Raw genomic sequence first — 24,984 nt, 5'->3', positions numbered from 1 at the left:
TTCGTCATGGTCTCAGCCTCCACGTCAGTCCGCACTGCATAGTGCTGAAGGAGGTGCACTCTGTGCTTGGTTGTGGAGCAGCATGTAGCCACCAACTCTGGCACATTGTTCTAGGTCCTTGCTGGGGCGTGGAATTTCTCCCACAAGCACGGCACTTAGGATTATAGGTGTTCTGCCATCGTGGATGGGTTACCACTGCATGAATTCTGCCCAGCATACTTTTGCAGTGGAGGGCTTCCAGTTGCCCTCTGCCTCCTGGGCGATTATATGTGTGGGGTTTTTTTTCCCTCCGGGCGGTCACAACAGGTTGTGTTCCACAGCTGCAGGACTGACCTAGGACTGCATTCCTGGGTCATATCCTGAGGAGAGTGGACATCGAGAGAGTGGCTCAGGAGTCCTCTCCCTTCTCAGCAGAGGAATATGTCTTTCAACCTCTACCATGTCCGTCTCTTCTTTCTTATGGAATATTTCCTGATGCTCTGACCCTGAAAAGTCTTTTCTCTGATCCGGGGCCCCGATCCTCTGCATCGGTCCTTGGAGGCCGGGGCTGGAGATCGGCAGCGGCGGTCAGACCATCTTCAGCTGGGGCCCCTCCGGAAATTGCAGTGGCGACCTCCCCTATCCGAGGCTGGCTGCCTGTGGTAGGTTGGTCGCTTTGGCACCTCAGCGATCAGTGATTGTACCTAAACTCTCCTTTCAGGAGTTGCTAGGTCTTTCGGGAATCGAAAGGCCCCAATCCCACTGTTTCTCTCTCCCCTCTGGAAGGGGAGATTTGACTGAGTTCCAGGGCAACCCTTTCAGGTTCCCCTCTGGACGCCCGACTGTGCACCTCTTTGAGGGGTGTCCCTTATTTTCTGTACCCGGACAAGGGATGGCACTGCTCTGACTGGCGCCAGCCCCAAGAATAGTCAAGAATTGCACGCTCCCTTGGGCGCTCTAAGATTCAGCAGGTCTATCCACAAGGGAGCCTGTCCAGTGTTGCTCCCTGGTGACTCTCCAGGTTTCCCCCTGTTCGGGAGTTTCTTTGGTATCTGCTGGACTCTGTGGGTGTCTTCCTTAAGGATTGCTATCATCAGTCATTCTTGCCTGTTGGACCCTCCTCTGTAAGGAGCGTTTCAGTCCATCAGTTAGGCGATCGTGCCTTTCACCCTTTTGCCATGTCCATGGCTAAGGGAGGTGGGGGCACTCTTCTCCAGATACATTTGATCCTTTGGTTGTCAGTAGACAGTTTCTTTTTGGAGGACTCTCAGGCCCCAGTTTGTTTTTCGATTGTTTTTTTCACACCGAAGGAAATGGTGAGGTTTTCGTCCAAGAGTCTCTCTTGTTACATCTCTGGGTCCTTTCTGTATCCAGGAGCATCTAGATCCACTATTTTTGTCGGGGTTTACTTATCAGGAACCCTGCTTTCTGTGGTGTGGAGTTTGCTTCTGCTTGCACTCGCATCACTCCTCTGCCTCAGAAATCCCTGCTATGCATGAGGGTTTGTGTCTGTCTTTTCTATGGTTTTCTTTGTAGAACCCAACTCTTCTCCACTCCTGGTGTGTCGGCTTCTTCTCAGGTAAAGTAGGGAGGTAGTGCTCCTGCACTGTGTGGTTTCCCACTTTGTCCTGATTGGACAGCCTAGAGCTACGGATTCATCCATGTGTGAGGACTACCATCTTATTTGTCATAGGAGAAAGCAGAGTTGCTTACTTGTAACAGGTGTTCTTCTAGAACAGCAGGATGTTACTCCTCACGATACCCTCCTGCCTCCCTGGGAATTTGTTTCTCCATGTATTATCTATATCATGGACTGATGGACTCTGCCTAGGGGGAGGGTGATGACTACAGCTGCACATGCTCAGTAGGGCATGCTGAAAGCTCTAGATTCTTTGACATCAAAGTTCTGTGCCGGGCTCCATCCGATGATGTCACCCATGTGTGAGAACTAACATCCTGCTGTCCTAGGAGAACACCTGTTACTGGTAAGCAACTCTGCTTTGCATTTTATGTTTCATTTTGGTGCGGCTTGGCACAGTTGCAGAGCTGTTCTCCGAGCACTGTGCTCAGAATGCAACGAGCCAGGCCTTTGGGAGAGGCAGCATGTCCTGGCTATAACAAAACCCCCTGCTGCTGGGTAGAGCCAGTTGTTTCTTCTGAAATCTACATGAACTGTTGAGAGGCACCACTTCTCAGACAGACCTAACAATAACTGACTTGCATTACATCCAATGTATTGACATTTAAGGGAGATTTATTGTCATAAATCAGGACATCTCTTATTGAAATTCTTTGGAGCAGGGAGTGAGAGAGAGAGAGGAATTTTTAGTAAAAAGAATAAGGGCACATCCCTCCTAAAGTAGGAGCACTGGTAGATCAGATGTGACATTCCTAGCCCCAGTGGGTAACCTCCTGTATTCTTTAATTAGCCTTAGAAATATCTATAGTCTCATCATCAAAGGAGTATATATTGTGCCCTGTAAAAGTCTTCACACTTTAGTACATTGCTTTACTTTTTGCTGGCTAAAATGTACAGATCAAAATGCATTAAAGTAGATTTGTTTCACTTCACAACATACTCTACACTTTCATTATGAAGGAACAGTTATAGAAATAATCTAAAAGTAATTACTATAAGAGTAAAATAAAATCTTCATTGCAAAAGTCTTTAAACCCTTTGTCATAGCAAACCCAAATTAGCTCTGGTTGAAAAAATTGCTTTAACAAGGTCCATGATAAGTTAAATAGAGCCTGCCTGTGTCCCATCATAGTAGCTGAGCTGATTTGAATGCTCCAGGATGAAAAATCAAGCAGTTTCTGTTATATGAAGTGAAGATGAAGCAAAGGTCAAAACCTACTGAACTAGGAGCTGCTGAAAGAAACTCTGGGGTAAGGTTTTTCAAAAATACAGATTAGGGTAAGGCTATAAAATATTTTAATGTGTTTGAATATCCCTTGGGGCACTGTCAGGTCCATCATTATAAAGTGGGAATAGTTTGGTACTACCAAGTCACTGCTGTGATCAGGCCATCTCTACAAACTCAATAGCCTTGGCTTAAGGAAACTGCTATGGAAGACACTGTGAGGCTTAAGATTACTTTAAAATAACTACAGAGGTCTCTGGCTGAGACTGGAGAAAATGTTCAATTTCCAAAGCTTGAGCTCTTTTGACAAGACTGAGCAAAATTTGCATCATTCCGCTGTGCAGAGTTGGTAGGCACTTCTAAACAATTCTTGGCTATTGTTACTAGAAAAGAGGCTTCCAACAAGTATTGAGTCAAGGGGTGTGAAGACGTATGTAATCAAGACTTCTTGTTTTTTTTTATTCTTAATTACTTTTGGAATATTTCTATAATTGTTCTTTCACGATGAAAGAATAGAATATGTTGTGTAGATTAGGGAAACAAACACCTATTTTAATACATTTTGATGTATATTTTTTTAGTCAACAGAATGTGAAAAATGTAAAAGGGTGTGAAGACTTTTACAAGGCACTGTATTTTCTGTCAGCTGGTGCATATGTTCTTCATACAGGGCATGTGCACAGTGGGAAAGCCAAATTAGCCAGTCCCATTGGTACATGACAACTAGAGGATATGTGTGAACAGGAGCTTCAGTATTAATCTTCGTATGGTGCTACTAAAGCGAACTTAGTATATTTTACTGATGCACTTACCTACTTTCGCACCTTTACGTTTTTAAGTTGATTGTACTAGAATTCTTTTTGCATTTGTAAAAAGTATGGGATAGATTTTCAAATGCACACTTGGGGGTAGATTTTTAAAAACGGCGCGTTCGCGTACTTTTGTTTGCGCTCCAGGCGCAAACAAAAGTATGCTGGATTTTAGTAGATACGCGCGTAGCCGCTAAAATCCAGGATCGGCGCGCGCAAGGCTGCCGATTTTGGGCAGCCGGCGCGCGCCGAGCCGCACAGCCTGCCTCCGTTCCCTCCGAGGCCGCTCCAAAATCGGAGCGGCCTCGGAGGGAACTCTCTTTCGCCCTCCCCTCACCTTCCCCTCCCTTCCCCTACCTAACCCACCCCCCCGGCCCTATCTAAACCCCCCCCCCCCTAACTTTGTCCGGGGATTTACGCCTCCCGGAGGGAGAAGTAAATCCCCGTGCGCCAGTGGGCCGCTGGCGCGCCGAGACGCAACCCGGGGGCAGTTCCGGAGGGCGCGGCCACGCCCCCGGACCGCCCTGGGCCGAAACCACGCCCCGGGCCCGCCCCGAAACGCCGCGTCCTGCCCCCAAAACGCCGCGTCGATCGGCCCCGCCCCCGACACGCCCCCGACAAAAAACCCTGGGACTTACGCGAGTCCCGGGGCTCTGCGCGCGCCGGCAGGCCTATGGAAAATAGGCGCGCCGGCGCGCAAGGCCCTGCTCGCGTAAATCCGGGCGGATTTACGCGAGCAGGGCTTTTAAAATCCGCCCCTTGGTACTTAAGGCATGTAAAATAAGGAGCTGCTCATAGAGTTGACCCTGTGAGCTCTACGTGGATTTTGAACCACCTAAAATATGCACATAATTTCACTACACACACAGATTTACCCACGGAAAGGAGGGGAGTAACAGGGTGGAGGAGGTGAGGTTTCAAGAATATGGTAAAAAATATACACATGCAACCTGAATTGTCAAAAGGTTGTGTGTGTGTGTGTGCGCCCCATTTTGCAAAGGGTAGACTTACGTGCATGTATTTTAGCTGCAGAACAAGTCATTCTTCAAAGTCAATTGGATTTGTATCTTATGTTTCAAAATTGTGTTGGCTTTGTGTGTGCTTGAACTCACACTTGCATCTCTGTGGTTAATCACACTACTGAAAATCTACCCTGTATGTATAGTCTGACTTAGTACTGCATGCACCCCTGACAGCTAATTAATATTACTTATATGACATTTCAGCTAATTTGCAGAGTAGTTCTAGAAGTGTCATAACTTCAGCCGAATCATCTACTTTCCAGATCTTTCTTTGTGTTAGAGAAGTATAAGTGTTTGAGATTCTCACTGTGAGGACTTGACTTCTTTTTCTGAAGGACTGGATCTGAGCCTCTGTTTTTGCCTTTTCTTTGTTGAGCTCATCAAGTCTTGCTTTTAACAAGGTCTGTTGGAAAAAAGTGAATATGATCCAAGATGAGATGAAAATAATTATTATGAAAAAATAAGTTAGACAACGTGGACACCATCTAAGACATTTTAGGAGAGAGAGAGGAAAGATTTTTTTCCTTTACTTTTTTTTTTGGGCACATATTTTATTCATTTTTAAAACTTACCTATTTTTTCTTTTTGCTTATTTTGCATTTTTTCTTTCTTTTGACTTTTTGGTCCCCCTATTCTCTGTCTTTTTTTTCCTCTCTTCCAGCTATTTTAACCTCCCTCTAGCCTCTCTCCTCCCTTCATCTGCTTAACTTCTTTCCAGCCCCTCTCTCTACCTACTGTAGTATCTTTCCTTGGCCCCAGGTGTGGGCCTGGCCATGGTGGCAGATCATTATGGCCTGGGCCCAGCTGTGGAAACAGTTCTCCTTGACCCAGGCCCAGCTGTGGTGGTAGCTTTCCTTGGCTGGGCCATAGCAGAAGCATGGCTCCGTGGCCTAGCTCAGCACTGGCTCTTCCATCCAGGCTGATAACAGGAGCCATGCACCAAATTTTAGGTGTCCTGGTGACTTATCCACCAAGGTTTTTCCATCACTGAAGATAAAATGTGAATATTATTTTCTGAGAAGTCTTTCACTCTTCCTCTGCACTAAGAACGTACACACATAGTTTTATCTCTGATTATTGGTCACTTGTTCTAGTGGAATCTGCTTGTATTGACCAGTATGTCTTGATAATATTAGTGAAAAGCCTTTTTCTTTTCTTGATGGGGAGGAGTGATTGTTGATCAGGTCTCCTTTTACTTCTCTCTGTGCTGTGGTGAGTAGTGAAGTTACCTAGGGAATTAGGACTGGATGAGAATATAGGGGCAGCCTGGGCTGGTCAAGTTATAGTCTATCTGGCTATTAATCGTCAGCCACCTGACAGCATTGCAGCCCTGGGATTCTGTGAGCCCGCCGGATAGGCGACACGCTGCAGAACACAGGGCTTCTCTAGCTGCCAAGCCATCAAGCTGGCCCTGGGTAGGGGGAGGTGGGAAAAAAATGAATTCATTAGACAGTGGTTATGAGCACTTCATGTTTCAGTTATCAGTATCTTAACTTATATGACCTTTTTCTGTGATGTACTGGTTTGAAATAATAGCATAGTAGCATAGTTAATGACAGCAGATAAACTCTCAAGTGGTCTATCCAGTCTGCCCAGCAAGTTGTTTCGGGTAGTAATTTTCACTCCATGCAGGTTACCCCCATGCAGAAATGTTACACCAACCACAGGTTACCCTGTTTCTTCATTTCCATCTTTTACACCCAACAACTTTTCCTGTGAATATAAATTATTATTTTTTGCTGGCAAAACCCACAGACTACAGAAGGGAAAACAGAGAAACTTTAAACAGGGTCAGTGAACAGACCGTGGCCTGTTGTGTTTGTGCGTACTCCTACACTGAGTAGTATAGTATGTGCTAGCGTTCCTTTTATCAGGTTACCTCGTGCTTCTGTGTGCTCACTTCTGGGTTTGTGGACATCTTAGAGATCCCAGAATGTATGTTCAGGTGTTTGGAGGGTGCATCTTGGAGCTCTGGCACCTGTGCTTCTTTTCTCGCCATTTCTGGTGACCTGGGGCTGGCTTCCATCTGCTTTTCTTGTTGTTCATGGTCCCCTTTGTCACACTCGTGTGTGAAAGTCCCACTGTTGTTCTTTTCATTAAATTCCCAGTGCTCCTGAAGGCACTTAATGCATATCTTCTGTTCTCCAGTGGAACTACTGACTTGATTGCTTTCCGCCATCTGGTGGTAACCACTTCTTACTCGTACTAGGAAAATGCCCAAGGGAATAATAAATGTTATGAGGATCAAATACAGTAACCACATGGAGCATGGTCTATTACATTTTTGGAGGGAGGGCTTGGTGTCATTATCAATAACTGATTGTTGTTTTGTGGTGTTGTAGACCCCTATCTTCTGCCTGATTCACTAAGCCTTTTCTCCCATTCTGTGTCTATGGTGAATCAGGCCTTTGGTTTGCAATCCTTTTTTTCGTTGTTTTGTCCAGAAGCTAATAGCTTGCATGGGATTTGAAGCCCTGAGGCTTCTTACAGACAGCATCACGTTAAGAGACTGTCATGTTATCTGCCTTTTTGATGCAATTCATTTCCATCTGGCTAAGTTTAAGATAGCTAGGCTAGTCAGCCGCACACCCATGCCGTTGAATATCCCAGCTAAGTTTGCTGATAGGTTTATCTGGAAAACTTTCTTAGCCAGCCAGCAGCTGAGTATGGATCTTAAAATAGTGACTTTTTTTTGTAACCTACAAGCTGAGGGAATTTGTTGTAATTTCTAAAGAGAGCCTTAAAGGAGATTATGGGTTAGACCAAATATTGAACAAAATTCACTTTGAGGTGCATGCTTGAGCTTCATAGAAAATAGGCTGGTTCCTAAAGCTATAATTGATGCAACGAATATCAGTTTTCTTGCTATATAGTGATATTCTCATATTTGCTTGCTCTTGCTCCTATGTTTCGCTTCTTTTTAGAGTGCATATATTTTGACCATACATTTTCCTATTTCATATAATTTCAAAGTATATACTTTTACCTTGAGCACTGTGCAGATTGCTTGTTTAACAAATTCTCTTCCATTGAGGTCACTATTCAATTGTTTATTCTATAGTCATACCCTGGAGGTAACAAAGTATGCCTAGATCAGTTGGTATAGCATACTCATGGGCAGTAGCCACCTCTGGGGTTATAACCAGTTCTAGTCTTATCTTTACCTCATTGTGCATCAGCCACTAGCCAGACACATCCATATGATGGTGAGAGGGCAGTACAGGACAAGTCGGAGGGGGTAGCACAATTTTCTTAGCTTTACTTAAATTAAACTAAACCCATGAATTTTATTTCTAATATGGAACAGCGCTGGATAGAGTGTGTCCCACTAAATTTTATCTCCAGTCCCTTAAGCTTGTTCTGCTGGCCGGAAGTTGAAGTAAAACTGAAACCCACTGGAGTTAAAGCATCAATACGAGGCGCAGGTCATGCAAAATCTAACATTTCACATAATGCAGGACCCTTACAAAATGTGCCCCTGTTTTCTCTATATGAAGAAATCTATTGCATTAGGCAATATGTAGAAAAAAGTGACAGCGTGCACCCAAAGAAGTTACATGCAGGCATGTCTGCAACAGCTGTCTTAGTTGGTGAGGAAGTGATTGCAAATTCTCTTCTTCTTGTGTATGGGAGACTGTGAAACAGAAAGCAAGACCTTTCTAAAGCGATGTGATCATTAAATTAACTAGCTGTGCCCAGCAATTTTTTTTTTTTAATCATAGCAAGAATTTTGAGCAGCTGAAATACATTAGAAATAAACAAGACTTTAAGAGAGAGGTCACAGCAGTGGAGTTAATTTACAAGGTCTTTCATAGATGGCTCCCAGTTTCCATTGGCATTGAGGCTTTCTAAGTCAAGTGCAACCCTTTTAATAATAAGTTATAGCATGACTGCTCAGAAGGCAGCTTGCTGCCTTTTGTAAAATTTCTTCTGTACGTTATTTGCCCCCATGTTGATATTTACTCTGAAAACGTGCAGTCTAGGACACAAGTCATTACTTACCCAGCTGTTAGTGCAGCTGTGCAGGTTCAACATCTGTAACATCCAGAGGACCTTGCAGCTCAGCTGACAGGACGGATTTTACCTGGAAGCATCCAAGTATAGCTTCAGACCAGTTCTGCTTGGCTGTGCTACAGAAGTCACTGCTATTTTAATAAGACAGATGAGTCACAGGGCTAGTCAGGTAGGGGCAGGTATTATGTGTGAGGGGTGGATGCCTAGCCCTGTAAGAGAAAACTGCATTTTCTTGTCCATGAAGTGTATTTTATTATGGTGCTAAGGAATCCTTTAAATTGCTGTTTATGTGCAGGAGCATTATATCCAGATCTCAAGTCAGTTTCAATGGCTCGCTCATAATTAACTCACTCAAAAAATGTTGCTATTGGATTTTGTCCAGCTTTGTGCTAAGCCTCTGCCCACAAAAACTCCCTAAGTTTAAAGGAACATTTAAAAAAAAAAATCATTCACCTTTTCAATGCAGCAAAACATGTTCAAGTGAATTTTGGCTAAATGATTGTGTGACCTTTAGCATTTGAAAGCTGGGTATGATCCCACAAATACATGGGTGGTATGATGGTCTGTATTGAAATTTATGAATATTTGTAGTGCTGCTAAGAATTTAGTTTTGTGCAAATGAATACTTTTTTTTTTTTTTACTGTTATATTGATGGCATCTTTTTGATTTCAACAAGCACAGATGTTTAATTTTTTGGTGTTTATGGATTGGCTGAATACTTGTGACCCTTATTTTCATTTTGTTCATCTAAATCGTTCTCAGGTTTCTTTTTTAGATATTTCTCTCTCTATACATGATGGCGGGTTTTTTTACTTCTTTCTTTTAGGAATCCTATGGCTAGAAATATATTACTTCATTATAAGAGCCATCATCCTTCTATTCTTTGTAACAACATACCTGTTAGACAGTTTTTTTTCAGCTGTGGCAGTTAGTTCATCTCATTCCGAATTTTTGCATGGGCCCAGCACATGGCTTCTAAATTTTTGCAACCAAAAACTAAAGAGCCCGGTCACTGCCCAGAAGAACACCAATAACAGAAAACAAAAAGGACAGGGTATGATACCAGGTGATAGGCAAATAATTATAGCAAAAGAGTAATGCCTATTGTCATTACTAATACAGGTGTCAGCAAGCCAGGAAAGTAGTGCAAGACCTCTCAAAGCAGAGGTTTCCCGGTCTTCTCAATTAGCCACCCACGGGCGTACAAAAACCCTAGAACACAAGCATTATTTTTAGAGAAATTTTTTGTTGCATTTAAATAAATTAAGAGCAATGTTTTTGTGACAATACGTTGTCAAACAGTTCTAAGCAAATTGACCCAAAGAAATGAGTTGTACGTATATGCCCCGATGTCAGCCAGCGTTTCGTAAAGTGGGTGGCTAATTGAGAAGACTGGGATACCTCTGCTTTGAGAGGTCTTGCACTTTCTTCCCGGCTTGCTGACATCAGGCATTACTCTTTTGCTATAATTATTCATCTATCACTTGGTTTCATACCCTGTCCTTTTCTAATTTTTTTGCAACAGGGATATCCATCTTGGTCTGTGAAATTCATTTACTATGAAAAAACCATGATCTTCTGTTTTTACCCCAGGCTCTTTCTGATTTGGTACCTTTGACTTCTGTATTACTTTACCAACTTTGTTGGAATATAAATGTTCAAATTCTGCAACTAACAAAACAGTATAAAAAGGTTTAATTACAATTCTATAAGATCCAACATCATCTGTATCACTAATATTCTAAAGGATGAACCACCACCCTAAAAGACTGTGCTGAAAAATGATATCCAATCCAATCGTATGTCTAATTTTAAAAAATTCTTGCGCTTAAATCTGCATATTTCTATAACTTAATCGATTGAAACACATTAACATTCAATTTGTTGTTTAATTTCTGCTAGAAACATCACTTAAAAAAGACAAAAAAAAAAATCAAGAAACCACTACCACTAATTGCTCAAAATGCCAAATTTTATTTTTATAGTTTCTTTTTTCACTTATGCACCTTTAACAGTATTACTGGAAATCATCTCAGAAGACAAAATGAACCACTGCATTTAGATAATGTCCTCACAGCACCCGGTTTCAAAGAACCTTTAGAACTTCTCAGTTTGCTTACCCTTTAACCAAACTTGAGGACAGTGAACTGTCTTAAAGTTTCATAAAGACAATACCTTTTCCATTGATTACAATAATGTGTTATTAAAGTCCTCTGAGCTCTCAACGTCTTCTGTGAAGCTGTTTACGATAGTGATGGATCTTTAGTCTCCTTTTTTTTTTTTTTTGCATCTTTCAAAGATAGTAATGATCAGTAGGTATCTGTTTGATACTTGCTGCTTTTGTTACATGAAGTTCATTTTAGTTCTTTTTTTTTTCTTCTTTTTTTCTGCAAAGTTGTTTGGTTAGTGCTACTTACGTGATTATTTGGCGCCGAGTTTTAAAGTGTTCTCTTGCGGCCTTTCTTTAGCTATAAGAGGGCATCCTGAGATGGTGACTGCTACATTCTGTGGGCCGGATTTTAAAAGCCCTGCGTGCGTAAATCCGGCCGGATTTACGAGTGCAGGGCAGTTGCGCGCCTATTTTGCATAGGCGCGCCGGTGCGCGCATAGCCCCGGGACACGCGTAAGTCCCGGGGCTTCGTAAAAGGGGCGGGAGGAGGTGTGTCCGGGGGTCAGGGGGCGGTTCGGGGCGGGACCAGGGGCGTGGTGCCAGCCCGGGGGCGTGGTCGAGGCCTCCGGACCAGCCCCCGGGTCGGGTGATGGTGCGCCAGCAGCCCACTGGCGCGCGCAGATTTACGCCTGCTTTCGGCAGGCGTAAATCTGCCAACAAAGGTAGGGGGGGTTTAGATAGGGCCGGGGGGGTGGGTTAGGGAGGGGAAGGTGAGGGGAGGCGGAGGGAACAGGCAGCGCGCGCCGGTTGCACAAATGTGCACCCCCTTGCGAGCGCCGACCCCGGATTTTATAAGATATGCACGTATCTTATAAAATCCAGCGTACTTTTGTTCGCGCCTGGTGTTCGAACAAAAGTACGCACGTGCGTAAATTTATAAAATCTACCCCTAAGTGTAGTATTGACTTTGTATATTAAATTTTAAATTTGTTTGGAGTGGGTTTTTTTTTTACTTTGTGCTGATTTTTCACTGTCTGTTTTACATTCAAATTAAAATTTTAGCTTACATTTTTTTTCTGGGTGTATTTTTTTGTACAGATATATTCATGTTTACCCCCTTGAGACAGCTGTGACAAAACATGACCCGAGTCAGGGAATTTTCTTATTTTTATTGTTGATTAATACATTTTTCACTTTGAATTGTGCTACTCTTTGGAAAGGAATTTACTATGATTCGACTTTAACTGACTGATTTTGTCAGTCAGCGTGGACACTTCCAGTTGCTTTCATGCATATGAATGACTCATTGCCTTTTTTTAGTTATTCATTCTATACATGCAGTTATATTTTTCTACATTTTGCCTAGTGATGGCAAAAACAATAACAGGATTAAAGAAAATGTGGGACAAGTACAGAGGATCTCACCGAAGGGAAAGCCAGGTATTAACTGGAATCTATGGTACTGTAACCAGAAGCAAATTGAGCAGAAAAGAAGGGCCTTATTGTTCTTATCTGCTGTCATGTTCCATGTTTGCATGTTTCAATATAATGTTGTTACAGGATAAACATTAATTTTTTTATTATTGTAAATTAAATAAAAATGAGTTTTACGTTTTGCTGAGATGATGCATTGCAATTGCCACTGCTCCTGGGCCATAATTTTTACAATGACCTCTTTTTACAGATATTCGCAGTTTTATACAGATGAAGAATTCTGCCATTATAATATGTTTAACCATCATTTCTTTGGTGGAGAGGTAAGGATTAAGCTATTGAATCCATGTTCTCCAGTGCCATGCATGCTTTTCTTTTAGACCTGAGCTACTCCTACGTAAAATAACTTCCTTGGATAAAGTAGCACATTTTTGCCTTTGGTTAGAGGGCGTGGGGGAATGCTGTGTGGCCTAATCCTGTGATACTTACATTTGCTAGAGGCATCCATGTATTAGTGTTGCAACCTTTTTTGTTGGGTGAGGGACATGGGGGAAGAAAGAGTAGATGTTGGGTTCCCTGTGGAAATGTGTGTGTACATCCACCCAAAGTGGACAAATCCACTACTGGGCATACTGCACGGCCATAATGGTCTTCATCTATCGTCATTTACTGTGTTACTGTATGGCATTATCACATATCCCAGAAAACACTGAATTACTCCATTCCCTCTTACCTTAGATGTGCATAAATATTTTTTTACTAGTGCAGTTGGACCTAAATGTCATGCCCTGAATATTACATCTATTTTACCAAGCAGCAGCCCTGGCTGGAGGACTTAAGTAGCAGTAGCAGCAGCAGCAATGGCCAGAGGTGGCGGATCGGGAGAGGGTGTGTGTGTGTGTGTGTGTGTGTGTGTGTGTATATATATGTGTGTGTGTGGAGGAACTGGACCAGCAGTGGCAGCTAGAAGCGAGAGAGCGGGGGTTTAGCTTCAGTAGTGAGGAGGAGATTTATTTATTTATTTATTTTTTTTATTGATGATGCAGGTGTTGACTGCTGTCAACACCTGCATCATCAATTATGAGATGATTGCAGGTGTTGACTGCTGTCAGAGAAGTGGCAGCTGGCTTCATGGGGAAGACTAGGGGAGCAATGGTTAGAGGCAATTGCTTGCAGAAGTGTTGCTTTTTTATGAACACTGTAGAGGAAACAGCGCTGTGTCACTGAGAGAAGTGTATCTTGGAATACATCCTAGCACTGGCAAAGAGAAGGCAAGATGGCTGCAAGTATTCTGATCCTGAGGCTTTGATAAAAAGTAATAAAGAAAAATAAAGAAAATGCTTGCAACTTTACTAATGTAAGGAGGCCAGTGTGCAAATTCTGTGCGGGCGCTGCTTCCCCCGTAAGCAATGTGGCCAGAAATTGACAAGCCAAGGTCACTCAGTAACCAAGCAAGAGAGCAAAGAAGAAAGCAAGAGTCCCCTTCCTCCCCGGTGCCACGGCTAACTGGTGCGACATCTTTTGTAGGCAGCACGTGAAGTGTGCAGGGAATTCCTGCAGCGAGACGGTGGCGAAGGGGTTATTATCGTGACTGATCCCCCATTTGGAGGGCTCGTGGAACCACTGGCTTTCACTTTCAAGAAACTGATCTCTCTGTGGAGAATGGAACCAGCAGGTAGGTTTTACCAAGGAGGGGGTCACTGCCAGACGAGCACAACTGCACTACCCTTAGCTTATTAAAGCCAAATTGTTTGCTCCTCAAGGTCATGGCCCTACATAATAAAAAAGGGAATGGAAGAAAGTCTAAACAGGTTAGGGCTCTTCATCTTGGAGAAGAGATATTTGAGGGAGGGTTTGATAGAAGTTTATAAAATCATGAGTGGGGTGGAACAGGTAAAGCGGGGATCACCGCCTCCTGCATCTGAAAATGAGCAACAGGAGGTGATCTTTCGGGTACTTACAAATGTTGTGGGGCTTGGCCATTGTTGGAGGCAGGCTGGTGGGCTTGATGGTCTGACCCAGCTTGGTATTTTATGTTCTTAATTTTAATGCACTGCAGAATAAAATGGAGCTAATTATATTTTATATATAAAGAAGAACACTAGTTGAAAGTGGCCCTTTAAGGCTTGGCTCCCTGCTAAATTGTCTCACTAAGTACTTGTTTGTTTTTCCTGTTCTCTTTCTATCAATTTCTTGTTGTCAAGCATTATATGATCATGGCCCCCCCACCATGGTGCCTGTGCCCTTTTCTTGGCAGAATACCGTAGAGATTTACCAGTGCCTTCTGCAGCCTACAGCCGTGCTTCCCTACCTACTCCATGGGGCCTGTCAGGTTTTCCACAATGATATGCACGAGAGATAGATTTGCATGCAGTGGAAGCCGTGCATGCAGATCTCTCTTGCATATTCATTGTGGATAGCATGAAAACTTGACTGGCTAGGTCTGCCCCGATGACTAGGTTTAGAAGCACTGGCCTCCTACAGCACCTATTCTTCCTTGTGGTCCACCAGTCAAGTACTAAACAGGCCTATCTCTGCTTAGTTTCTGAGATCTAACAAGTTTAGGCTGTGCTAGGTCAATGGTTTTTTGGTTTTTGTTTTTTTTTTGTTGGTGGGGGGGGGGAGCAGGCAGTGTACTAAACCAGGGATAGCCAACTCTGGTCCTTAATTGCCACAAACAAGCCTGCTTTTCAGGATATCCGCAATGAATATGCATGAGAGAGATTTGTATGCACTGCATCCATATTCATTGCGGATATCCTGAAAAGCAGGCTTGTTTGTGGCTCTTGAAGACCAAAGTTGGCTACACTTTGTATTAAAGAAAGTTAAGGTTAATGGTACGTTAGACAGGGCAGGTTTGGAGTGGGATGTTTTAATAGTGGGAGGTGAGATAATAGTTGGATAGTGGGATTTGTTTTTTTAAATAATGAATTGTAGTTTTTATTTTTGTTAGCTATGTTTGGATGTTGTCAGTTTGTTAGCGAGTGTGCTGAGTGTTATGTCTTTGCTCTTGATGTGTAGAATTAGAAATGCTGTAATTTTTAGGGATGTGCACAGCCAAAAATATCATTTAGTTTTTTATGTTTCATTTGAATGTCTTTGGGTTGTTTTTTTTTTTTTTTTTTTATAAGCGTCACTTTTTTTTTTCTTGTTTTAGTTTCAGAGAATAGTGCACATTATTTTTTGAAACCAAAAAGAAGATCCCGGTGGTCTCTGGAGACCCCCTATCCCACCCCCCTACCCTCCTCCTGCCACCCCTGGGGGTGGCTCCTTCCCGAGAAAAAGTAATATAAGGAAAAAAAAAATCATAGTCACAGGCCCCTCCACAGCCCATCCAAGCCTATTTTCTTAACCCCCCAGATTCACCAAATTCTCCCTGATAGTCCAGTGGGAACCCTGGAGCGAACCTTCCACTCCTGGACCTGATGACTGTCATTTTGAAAACTGGCACTGGCCGTCCTTTGCGCCTATCATGTGACAGAGGCTACCGGTGCCATTGAGTAGCCCTGTCATGTGATAGGACCAAAGGTCGGCCGGCGCCAGTTTTCAAATGGTGGCTGCCAGGTGCAAGAGTGAAGGGGTCGCTCCTGGGCTCCCACTAGACTACCAGAGAGAATTTGGTGAGTCCGAGAGGGAGGGTGAGATAGCCTGGGCTGGTCCCGGGAGTGAGGGGTATTTTGGGTTTTTTTTGTTTGTTTTTTTTAACGAAGAGGAGGGTGTGAGGTGAAGCCATGTGACTGGGGTTTTATTTTAAAAATTATATTACTTTTACTCAGGAAATGACTGCCTCCAGGGTGGTTGTGGGGGTCTGATAGGGGATCTTCGGGGACTCCCAGGTTGTGTCATTTTTCGGGGGTACCTGTGCACACTATTTGCAAATAGTGCACACAAAAACCCCAAAATATTTTGTGTTTTTTCCTATCGTTTCATTTTAGAAATTAAATGAAATGAGAAACAATATCAACGATGTTGTCTGTTGTTTCAAATGAATGCACAACCTTATTAATTTTATGTTTGCTGAGTTTATCATTTGCCTAGTTGCTAAAGCTTGAGACAGGAGAGAAATCCAATAAATAAATAATATAAACAAATGCACTTGTGCATTAGTCCATGTTAACACTGATTAATGTGCTAAAAATATTAATGAGCTGCATCACATGCAAAGCAGCTCATTAATAATAAAATGGGGTTAAGCACAAACCGTGTTAAACCAATCTGATCTCGTTAATACTCCTCCCACCCTACCTGTTTGCAAAAACTTAAGTACATCTCCTTGAGGTGTAGTTTTTTGAGTTGCCTGCAGTGGACCACAATGTCCCTGCAACTGTTTCCCTTCATGGATTGAAAAAGAAATCCCCCAGCATGTTTTTCCGCACCTCTCCCCAAAAGACAGCTTGCATCATAGACTGAGTCAAGGTCCCCCGTTTGCTTCTCCAGTAGAAATGTGTCTGCACTATAAGATGTACTGACACAAGTCGTATTTTCTGGAACTAGACTAAATGACAGTTTCATGAGTGAATTAAAACCCTTTCCCTTTAAAGCGTTTTTATGTTTAATACCCATAAATTGGCACATTAATAATAAAAATTCACTTTTGTTTGTGAATATAGCAGGAACTGTGGGGGAGGAGGAGTTATTAATAAGGATACAGCAATTGAATTGTTGCTAAAGGAATAAGGATGAATTGATTTGGATAAATTAAGCACAGTAAATGGTAATAAGGAAAATGTGTGGTAGCATAATTAAATTGTTTGCTGTGTACGTGGGCCCCTGGAAATTTAGGATCAAATATTCTAAACATTTTTCCCTTAGACGTCAATAGGTCAATATTCAGCCACTGAATGACTAGTTAAATTAGCCAGATATGGCTATCCGGCCAACTTAATGGGATATTCAGGGGTGCAGCTATGCCCCTGCATATCCCCAGGTATCTTAAAGTTAGCCAGTTATGTCAAACCAGCTAACTTTCCGGGAGTCCTATGGGCCAACCAGAGTTAGCCACATTGGTTAAGCATTTATCTCCGAATAACTTTTGCGGCTAACTCTGGCCCGCGCCGGAATGCCTCTGACTTGCGCGCATAAATTCTAGCCGCGTATGGCACTGAATATCCCCGGCCAGCCATTTAAATGGATAGCTTTTCAGCTGTCCATCTAATTGGCTTTTTAATATCGACCTCAAAGAGGATAACTTTCATCAACTCTGCCTGGCTGCATATACATGCCTGTGTGGCTGCGCAGAGATCTACACTGGTATTTTATAACCTGTAAGTATTATAAAATATGTGTATGTATGCGTGACTGTGAATGCATGTAGTGCAATGAAAATGAGTACTTTTTCTACCAAATTTAAAAATATGAACTAAAATTTAAGACGCGCGTGCATGGACACACCGATTTTATAACATAATGTTTATATGCGCGCATGTTATAAAATTGGCTATCCGCACGTACATGCGTGCACGATTTTATATTGATGCACGCATGTGCATGCGAATGCCATCTCGAGCATGTGAGTGGAGGGAGTTTAAGTAGATACACGCGGTGATGCAATAGGCTTTTTTTTCCCAGTTCACCCCCATAAAGAAGAGGACTTCCTAAACCCCCAAGCTAACTTGTCTTCCTTTTACCCTATGAGCCCCGAGCCTTAAAACCCCACTTACTAGCCTTGTTTTTTTTGTTACATGACTTACACGCCTTCCATGGCAGAAGTAAAGTTTCATGCTGACTTCATGGTGCAGTCCCAGCCTGCCCATGTCCCGTCCACACCCCACCAAGACCATGGCCACGCACTGCCCCTTTTCTTGAGAAAGGTTTTTATGCGCATAGCGGGAGATATGCACGTACCTGTGTGAGTTTTAAAATCTGCGCAGCACACGCCAGGCCGAGTCACACCTATCTCCTGGCTTTGGTGCGCCTAGCGCTTTAAAAATCAACCAGTATATATGCAAATATTTTATGTGCAAACATAAAGCAGAGCTTGCGTAAAATCCAGTTAACACGCCTAAGTTGCAAATTTTAAAGCATGTCTGCGCCATTACGCAAGATAATTAGCAGGTGTAAAATTGCATGAGCAAGTTTTCAAATGTACATGTGTGTCTTTAAAAATAGCAGCGTATGCATATAACTGTTTGCCCCACCCTGGAACACCCCTCTTTTCATACGTATATGTGTGCGTGAAACGTAAAGTACACGAGTACTTTCGAGGTTTTTAAAATAACGATCACATGACTACATGCAACTTATATATGTATATGCTAATTTTTACATGTGTAACTCTTTGAAAATTCATCCCAAAGTGTGAGAAGCCCCTTAGCGCATCTCCTGGTATCTGGCACAGAATCACACAAATAAGATACCACTGGGAAGTGATACTTCTCGTGGCTGAATAGGGCAAAGAGAGCCTAGAAGAAAATCTCCTATATTCTTCTGCAAAGCCACATTTTCTTTTGCTTACTGGAAGGACCTCTTCATATGTCAGGACAAGGTATGTCGTCTTCAGGTCTGCTCGGTGATGCTTGCAGTCAAGAGCTGCTGTTTGTGGCCAGGCTTCTCTGTGAATCACATACCATGGCTTCCCAAGACCACCGTTACCCACAAAAGTGAAGCAATTTGTAATTATTACATTGCAGGTCCTTCTGCTTGCTTTTATCCTTCATGCTGTATGTTTTGTTCTTCTTTAAAGGTGTTTATGTATATATATATATACTTTTTTTTTTATAGATAGTACCCAGGAGTTGGCCATTTTCTGGATCTTTCCATACTTCTTTGAGTCTCGAATACTGCAGTTTTTTCCTAGCTTTTGCATGCTAGATTACCAGGTAGGAGAAATCTCCTAAAATACCCTTCCATCTTTTATTATTTAAGTAATTCTCATTCCATAATCTTATCAGATTGTCCTTTATGATAAGAAACAGTGTTTGTCTGTCTGTCACATTCTTATAATAAGAGTCTAATGTCATTGGCTTTTGAACGAGCTGTCAGTTAACCACGTAACTAAACTGCCAGCCTGCAATTTAAGCAGAAATCCATTTAAATTGATTCTCTCTGAAACGTATCCAATGGATTTGTTCTTCCCGATACAGCCTAGCAGCAAAAAATGGCTCTTGTTGGGGGATGCATGACTCTATCTCATTTGATTGGATATGATGACTTTTATCACATGAATACAGAAGATTTTTTTTTGACACAACTTTAAGCAGCCTTGTGATTTATATCAAGAGTTACTAAGATTAGTTTTCCAAAAGTTAAGGGGGAAAATAGCACTGCTTTTTTTTCTTCATTAGAGCACTTCCTCACACTATTTGATTCTACAATAAAATTCTGTCATATTTCAGCATTGATTTCAAAAGTAAATGTACAGTATCGTGTATGAAATTTCAGATGGACTGTAGGAACGGAACAAAATATTTTTCCTGTAAGATATGAAATTAATTTATTATTTGTAAAATGCACTTGACTGAGAGTAGCAGTGATGGACAGTTTCATTTTCTTAAGAACCCTTAATAGCTAAAACCCCCCCAAAAAACCCCCAAACTTAACTGCTTTAACTTGCTCTCCATCAGTATAAGGATTGTAAAGATGTGCTGAATGTGCACAGAATTGTGTAGAAGAAAACAGTTAACCTTGTGCAGTGCATCTTCCTTCTCCCATAGCAGAAAGATTACGTTTAATTAAAATCCCAAAATGCCAAATCATTTTGTTTAATCAAGCAATTATGTGTGTGTGTGTATACATATACAGAAAGAGGGAGAGATCTGGGCTGATTATATATATGTGCATGGATCACAATCCAGGTACAGGGTTTAATTAAAATTTTGGTTTGAAATCTTGTTTAAGAATGAGATCAATGACTGGGATTTTAAAATTGCAAAAACAAGTTATAACAAGCATTGACCTACATTCATCAAAATATAAATATAGGTAGAGAGTACATTGTACAAATCAACTCCTCTTTTACCTTTCATCAGTCCAAATGACAGAAAATCTTCAGTGATATCAACTTTGTGGTTTGTACCTCTGACTGTGTATGTAAAACTGGCCCCCCTATACCTACCCCCACCCCCAAACCTCACCCTGAGTTAGAGGTACCTCCTCTTACAGTGGTATAAATAGTAAATTTACATATTGGCTTCTACAGTCTCTCTCTCTCCCTTTCCCCCATGTGTGTAGCTATTTCTGGCGTTAAAATTTGTGTTGCTGTGCATTACTGTATCACATTTGATGTTAGGAACCGCTCGTTCCCATTAACTCTGCTCCAACTCCTCCCACTTGCATAACTAATGTGACATTTGCATATTAGCACACATTGCGCTGTATAATGCGAAATGATAACTGACCCAAACTGTTTCTGCTCTTAGCCCTTCAAGTCGGGACTTCATTTTATTGTAACAAAAATAGAATATAGAGACATTATTAAAATTCAGTTAAGTATAACCACTAAGTGTGACTCTTATAGTCTAAACCCCCCTCCCTGCTAACAAATCAGCTCATCCCTGTCCTCTAAACATGCCAAGCAATAGGAACTTTCTGAAGGCCTCAAACTAGAGGAGCAGCCTCAGCCTAGGTAGCGCCATTTTTAACACCCTTTTTCAAAGGGTGAGGGGGTGTAGGAGGGTGTCCCACACCTGTGCACAATCACTGGGTGTCCAGTGCATCTCAACTCTGCTGGTTGGCATTGGGTAGGAGACCTATCCTCTTGCCTCTTGTGCCATACTGCTGTCAGCACTTCTGTCTCAGCAAGGACAGATAATACAGATGATATAGTGCTAGTTATTTTGTTGGGATTCCATCTGGGGAACTTGTTGAAAACAGATAACCATAGCAAGTCATAGCTATGTCTGTGGCATACCTTGGATTCCTCAGCCTGTGTAGGCTTGCTGTGTATAGTTTTCCATGCTTAAGATATTTTTTAGGGGTGTGACATTTTATAAAATTGGATTTAGATTTTAATTACTTGCTTTCCAAATCTGAGCTCACTGTAGGTTACTTTCAGGTACACTAGATATTTCCTTGCCTCAGAGGGCGGCATACAAACTAAATTGGTACTTGAGGCAATGGAGGATGACGCGACTTACCCAAGCTCACAAGAAGGCAGGATTTGATACCTGGCTTCCCTTCTTCTCAGCCCACTGTTCTAACTAGAACTCCCCCACTTTACAATTGCAGTCTGTGTACAGTGGAAGAAAGGCATACCAGTATGCCTGAAAGTATATATAATCTTATACTATTTTATCTCAAACAACTACAAATAACAATGTTAATGTTATAACCCCTTGTTCCATGTGAACCGATATGATATGATCTGTATTATGAATGTAGGTATAAAAAAGAACTAAATAAATACAATAAAATAAATACATATGCAAGTAGTATGCTTTTATGTGGATTCTATTTATTTTAATATGTTTTAAAGTTCATTCAAGTGTGAAATGTAGGTTTTGGGTGAATTTATTTTTAGTTTGAGAAGGCTGTCTACCTTCTTTCTAGGATAATGATACTTGTCAAATTTATGCTGATGGATTTCTGGTTTGGGCAAAGTAGAGAACTTATCACATTTTGGTTAGGGTCCTTGATCTTGTATTGACACTGGAGTAAATTTTCAAAGGAGCTTTGCATATATATGCTATTTTATAAACATCAAGAGTACACACACATTTTTCATTTTGCACATATATTTTACTGTGGAAATAAAGGGACAGGTTAGGTGCGTCCTGGGGCAGAGTTCAGACATATGCATGGTGGTTGCGGTTTTGTAAGAGATACATGTTTCTGTATTATCAGGCTTATTCAGACACTTTTACACCTGCTAATTGTCTCGCACAATCTTTATCGGACTTGTCTGTTGTCTGCAGTTTTTGGGTGGAAGGTCTGGGTGAACTGGAGGGAGTTCAGGGAAAAATGCCAGTGGATCTTGGCGAACTGGAGAAGAAATGGGTGAACTGGTGGAAGTATCAGCTAATTGCTGATGCCAAGTATATGCACAAGTATTTTCAAAACCGGTATATGCTCATACATTATAAAATACCTGCCTCCATGTATAAATTGGGGTAATTATGTCTCCATGTTTTTTTTACACATCTAAAATATGAGAATAACTTTCAAATAGCTCCTTGTGGCCCCCTTATATGCACACATATGGCTTTGTGGAGATCTACGACAGTATTTTATAACCTGCTTTTCTCCGAGGACAAGCAGGATGGTAGTCCTCACACATGGGTGACATCATCAGATGGAGTCCGATACGGAAAACTTATGTCAAAGTTTTTAGAAACTTTGACTAGGCACACTAATCATGCCCAGCATGCCCTATACCGTGCGTCCTTGCGGGGTTCTTCTTCAGTCTCGTTTTTTTTCCGCGGAACCATGAGCCTCGTGGTTCGATTGAACTCTAAAAATTTTGGCTTTTTGCCTTGTGGAAGACTTTGATTTTGCGTTTTTTTGCGATCTTTTTCCTTCGGTCTGTTCCCAGGTTCCTTTCAGTGCCCACCGTAGTGCTCCCAGTCAGGGTTTTCGGCGTTCGGGGTAAGTTTCTTTTCATGTTCGGTTCCCCCCCATAGTGGCGATGCCTCAGTGCCCGTTTTCTATCAAAGTCTGCCACAGTCATTGTGTGTTTTTCCCCATTTGTTTTGTCTCATCATGGCTGCATCTGGTTTCCACCAATGCCCCCTGTGCCTGAGGACCATGTTGATCACTGATCCTCATGATGTTTGCATCCTCTGCCTGGGGGCATTGCATGATGTCTGGGGTTGCCACTTGTGCACCTAGATGACCCCAAAGGAACATCGGCTTCGACTCGAAAAGATGGACCACTTCTACGGATTGAAGAAGTCCAAGACATTGGCATTGGAGGACCTCGGAGTCCCACCATTGGACTCCAAACCTTCGACATTGGTGGAACCATTGGTTCCGTCGAGGTCGCCAGTGGATGGGGCACCGGAGATTGATTGTTGATGATCTCCTTCGGGCCAAGGACAATTGGGTTCATTGTCTTTGACCTCAGCACTGGGGAAAGACTGGGCCAGGCATTGTGGGAAGGCCAACAAGCATCGGCACCGGTCCCCCTTCATGCACGGTTCTGGGCACTGGGATACAACGTCTTTTGCCTAGATGACGCTGAAGCTGTCCCGTGCATCGACGGGGACCAGTGCCAATGCTTCTTGGACCCCATGCACTTCCATCAATGTTTGGGGTCCGCAATGATCTCCACTGGTCCTAGTACCAGTCGTGATCCCTCCTTCCTCTCAGTCGGTGTTGGCATTGGCAACATTTGAGGAGGAGCTGGAGCATCAAATTCAGATAGTGGTAGAACAAGCAGTGCAAGGCTTCAGTCTCACGGCACCAATGGCACCAGAGCCAGTGCCACCCATTCTCATACCGCTTCTGAAGAAGCTCAGTGTTCTCATCAGTGCTTTACCAACGCAGCTGGCATCCATTTCCAGGACGTGCACCGAGGCCTCCCCTTACTGATACGGTGGTCGTTGCTGGTTTTTCCCCCAAGGATGCACTGCCGAGGCCGGTGGAGACGCCAAGGCCAGTAATCACCTGTCCAGTTCCATCGGTGCCTACATCTCTGGACATTGGCCAAGCAGCTTGGGTTTCAATGGTATACAGTGAGGATACTGGTATACAGTGAGGATTAGGGTCAATATGACCCCTGGCGAGATGATCAGATGGAATATTCCATCTGATCATCTGATCGGATAGTCTCCCATCAGACCCTTCTCCTCCAGAAGGAGGTCTCCGCCTGAGGCCATCCCATTCTAGCTTTTGACCGAAGAAGATGCAAGGCACAAAATGCTTGAGGTTCTTCAGTTCATGGAGCCTCCTAAGGAGATTTTAGCGGTCCCAGTACACAAGATCTTTATGGAGTTGCTGCTGAGGATTTTGGAACAACCTCTCACAGTGCCTCCCATGAATAAGAAGGCAGACGGGGTATGAATCCACCTTCAAGAGGGCCAAGAGTTCTCAGACCTTCTCCTCAGCTCCCCCAGGGAAAGGACCACAGAGCGTTGGACACTCTTGGGAGGAAGGTATTCCAAGGCACAATGCTTATTGCCCTCATTGATGCCTATCAACTCCACATGAGCCAATACTTGTGGGACATCTGGAAGCAGGTGCAGGAGGTGGCTGAGCAGCTGCCTGAACAGCAGCAAGCATCTTCATATTGCTGGAGCACAAGAGTTTGGAGTGTGGAAAACATGAGGTCCGTGAAATCTACGATGTTTTTGAAACGGCATCAAGAGTCTTTGCAGCGGGAATCGGCGCCCATAGGCTGGCATGGCTGTGGGCCTCAGATCTCAGACCAGAAGTACAGGAATGACTTGTTGATGTGCCATGCACTGTAGAGGATCTCTTCGGAGATAGGGTGAAGAATGCTGTGGCCCAACTCTCTGCCAACACACCAGACCCGTCCTCCTCATCCAGGAGGCTATTGAGACTGGGGCCCAGGAATTCTTTCTTTCGCTAAAGGAAGTACTATCCTCCACTTCCTTGATGCCGTCCACACCATCAGAGTTCCACAGCCGTTCTAGGGCAGCAGAGAGCTCTCAAACCCAAGCCAGCTCCTCAGTCAACTCCCGGGATGGAGTTTTGCCTGGGCCATAGGGTGCTTAAGACAGTTGCCCATACCCGGGACAATGGACCCTCCCATTGAAGACAGGTTGCGGTTCTTTGCGAATTGGTGGCCCAGTGTAACCTCGGACCAATGGGTTTTGTCCATCATCTGCCAGTGTTAACAATTAAATCTATTGGG

The 24,984-nt window shown here is 42.9% G+C and overlaps 1 protein-coding gene across 5 annotated transcripts in view; it reads left to right on the top strand.

The window, feature by feature from the left end:
- ZCCHC4 (zinc finger CCHC-type containing 4) overlaps positions 1-24,984 on the top strand; it is a 131,358-nt gene that overhangs the window by 66,201 nt on the left and 40,173 nt on the right. For all 5 annotated transcript variants that reach the window (XM_029589973.1, XM_029589964.1, XM_029589997.1 and 2 more), the window contains 3 exons: positions 12,484-12,556; positions 13,761-13,908; positions 18,954-19,051. In XM_029589973.1, the coding sequence (XP_029445833.1) occupies positions 12,484-12,556; positions 13,761-13,908; positions 18,954-19,051 (319 nt within the window). The remainder of the gene's footprint in view (positions 1-12,483; positions 12,557-13,760; positions 13,909-18,953; positions 19,052-24,984) is intronic.

The sequence above is a fragment of the Rhinatrema bivittatum genome, chromosome 1 (genome assembly GCF_901001135.1).
Source record: "Rhinatrema bivittatum chromosome 1, aRhiBiv1.1, whole genome shotgun sequence".
Lineage (NCBI taxonomy): Eukaryota > Metazoa > Chordata > Amphibia > Gymnophiona > Rhinatrematidae > Rhinatrema > Rhinatrema bivittatum.
The sequence above is the reverse complement of the archived record's forward strand: the minus strand, read 5'-3'. Positions and strand labels throughout refer to the sequence as shown.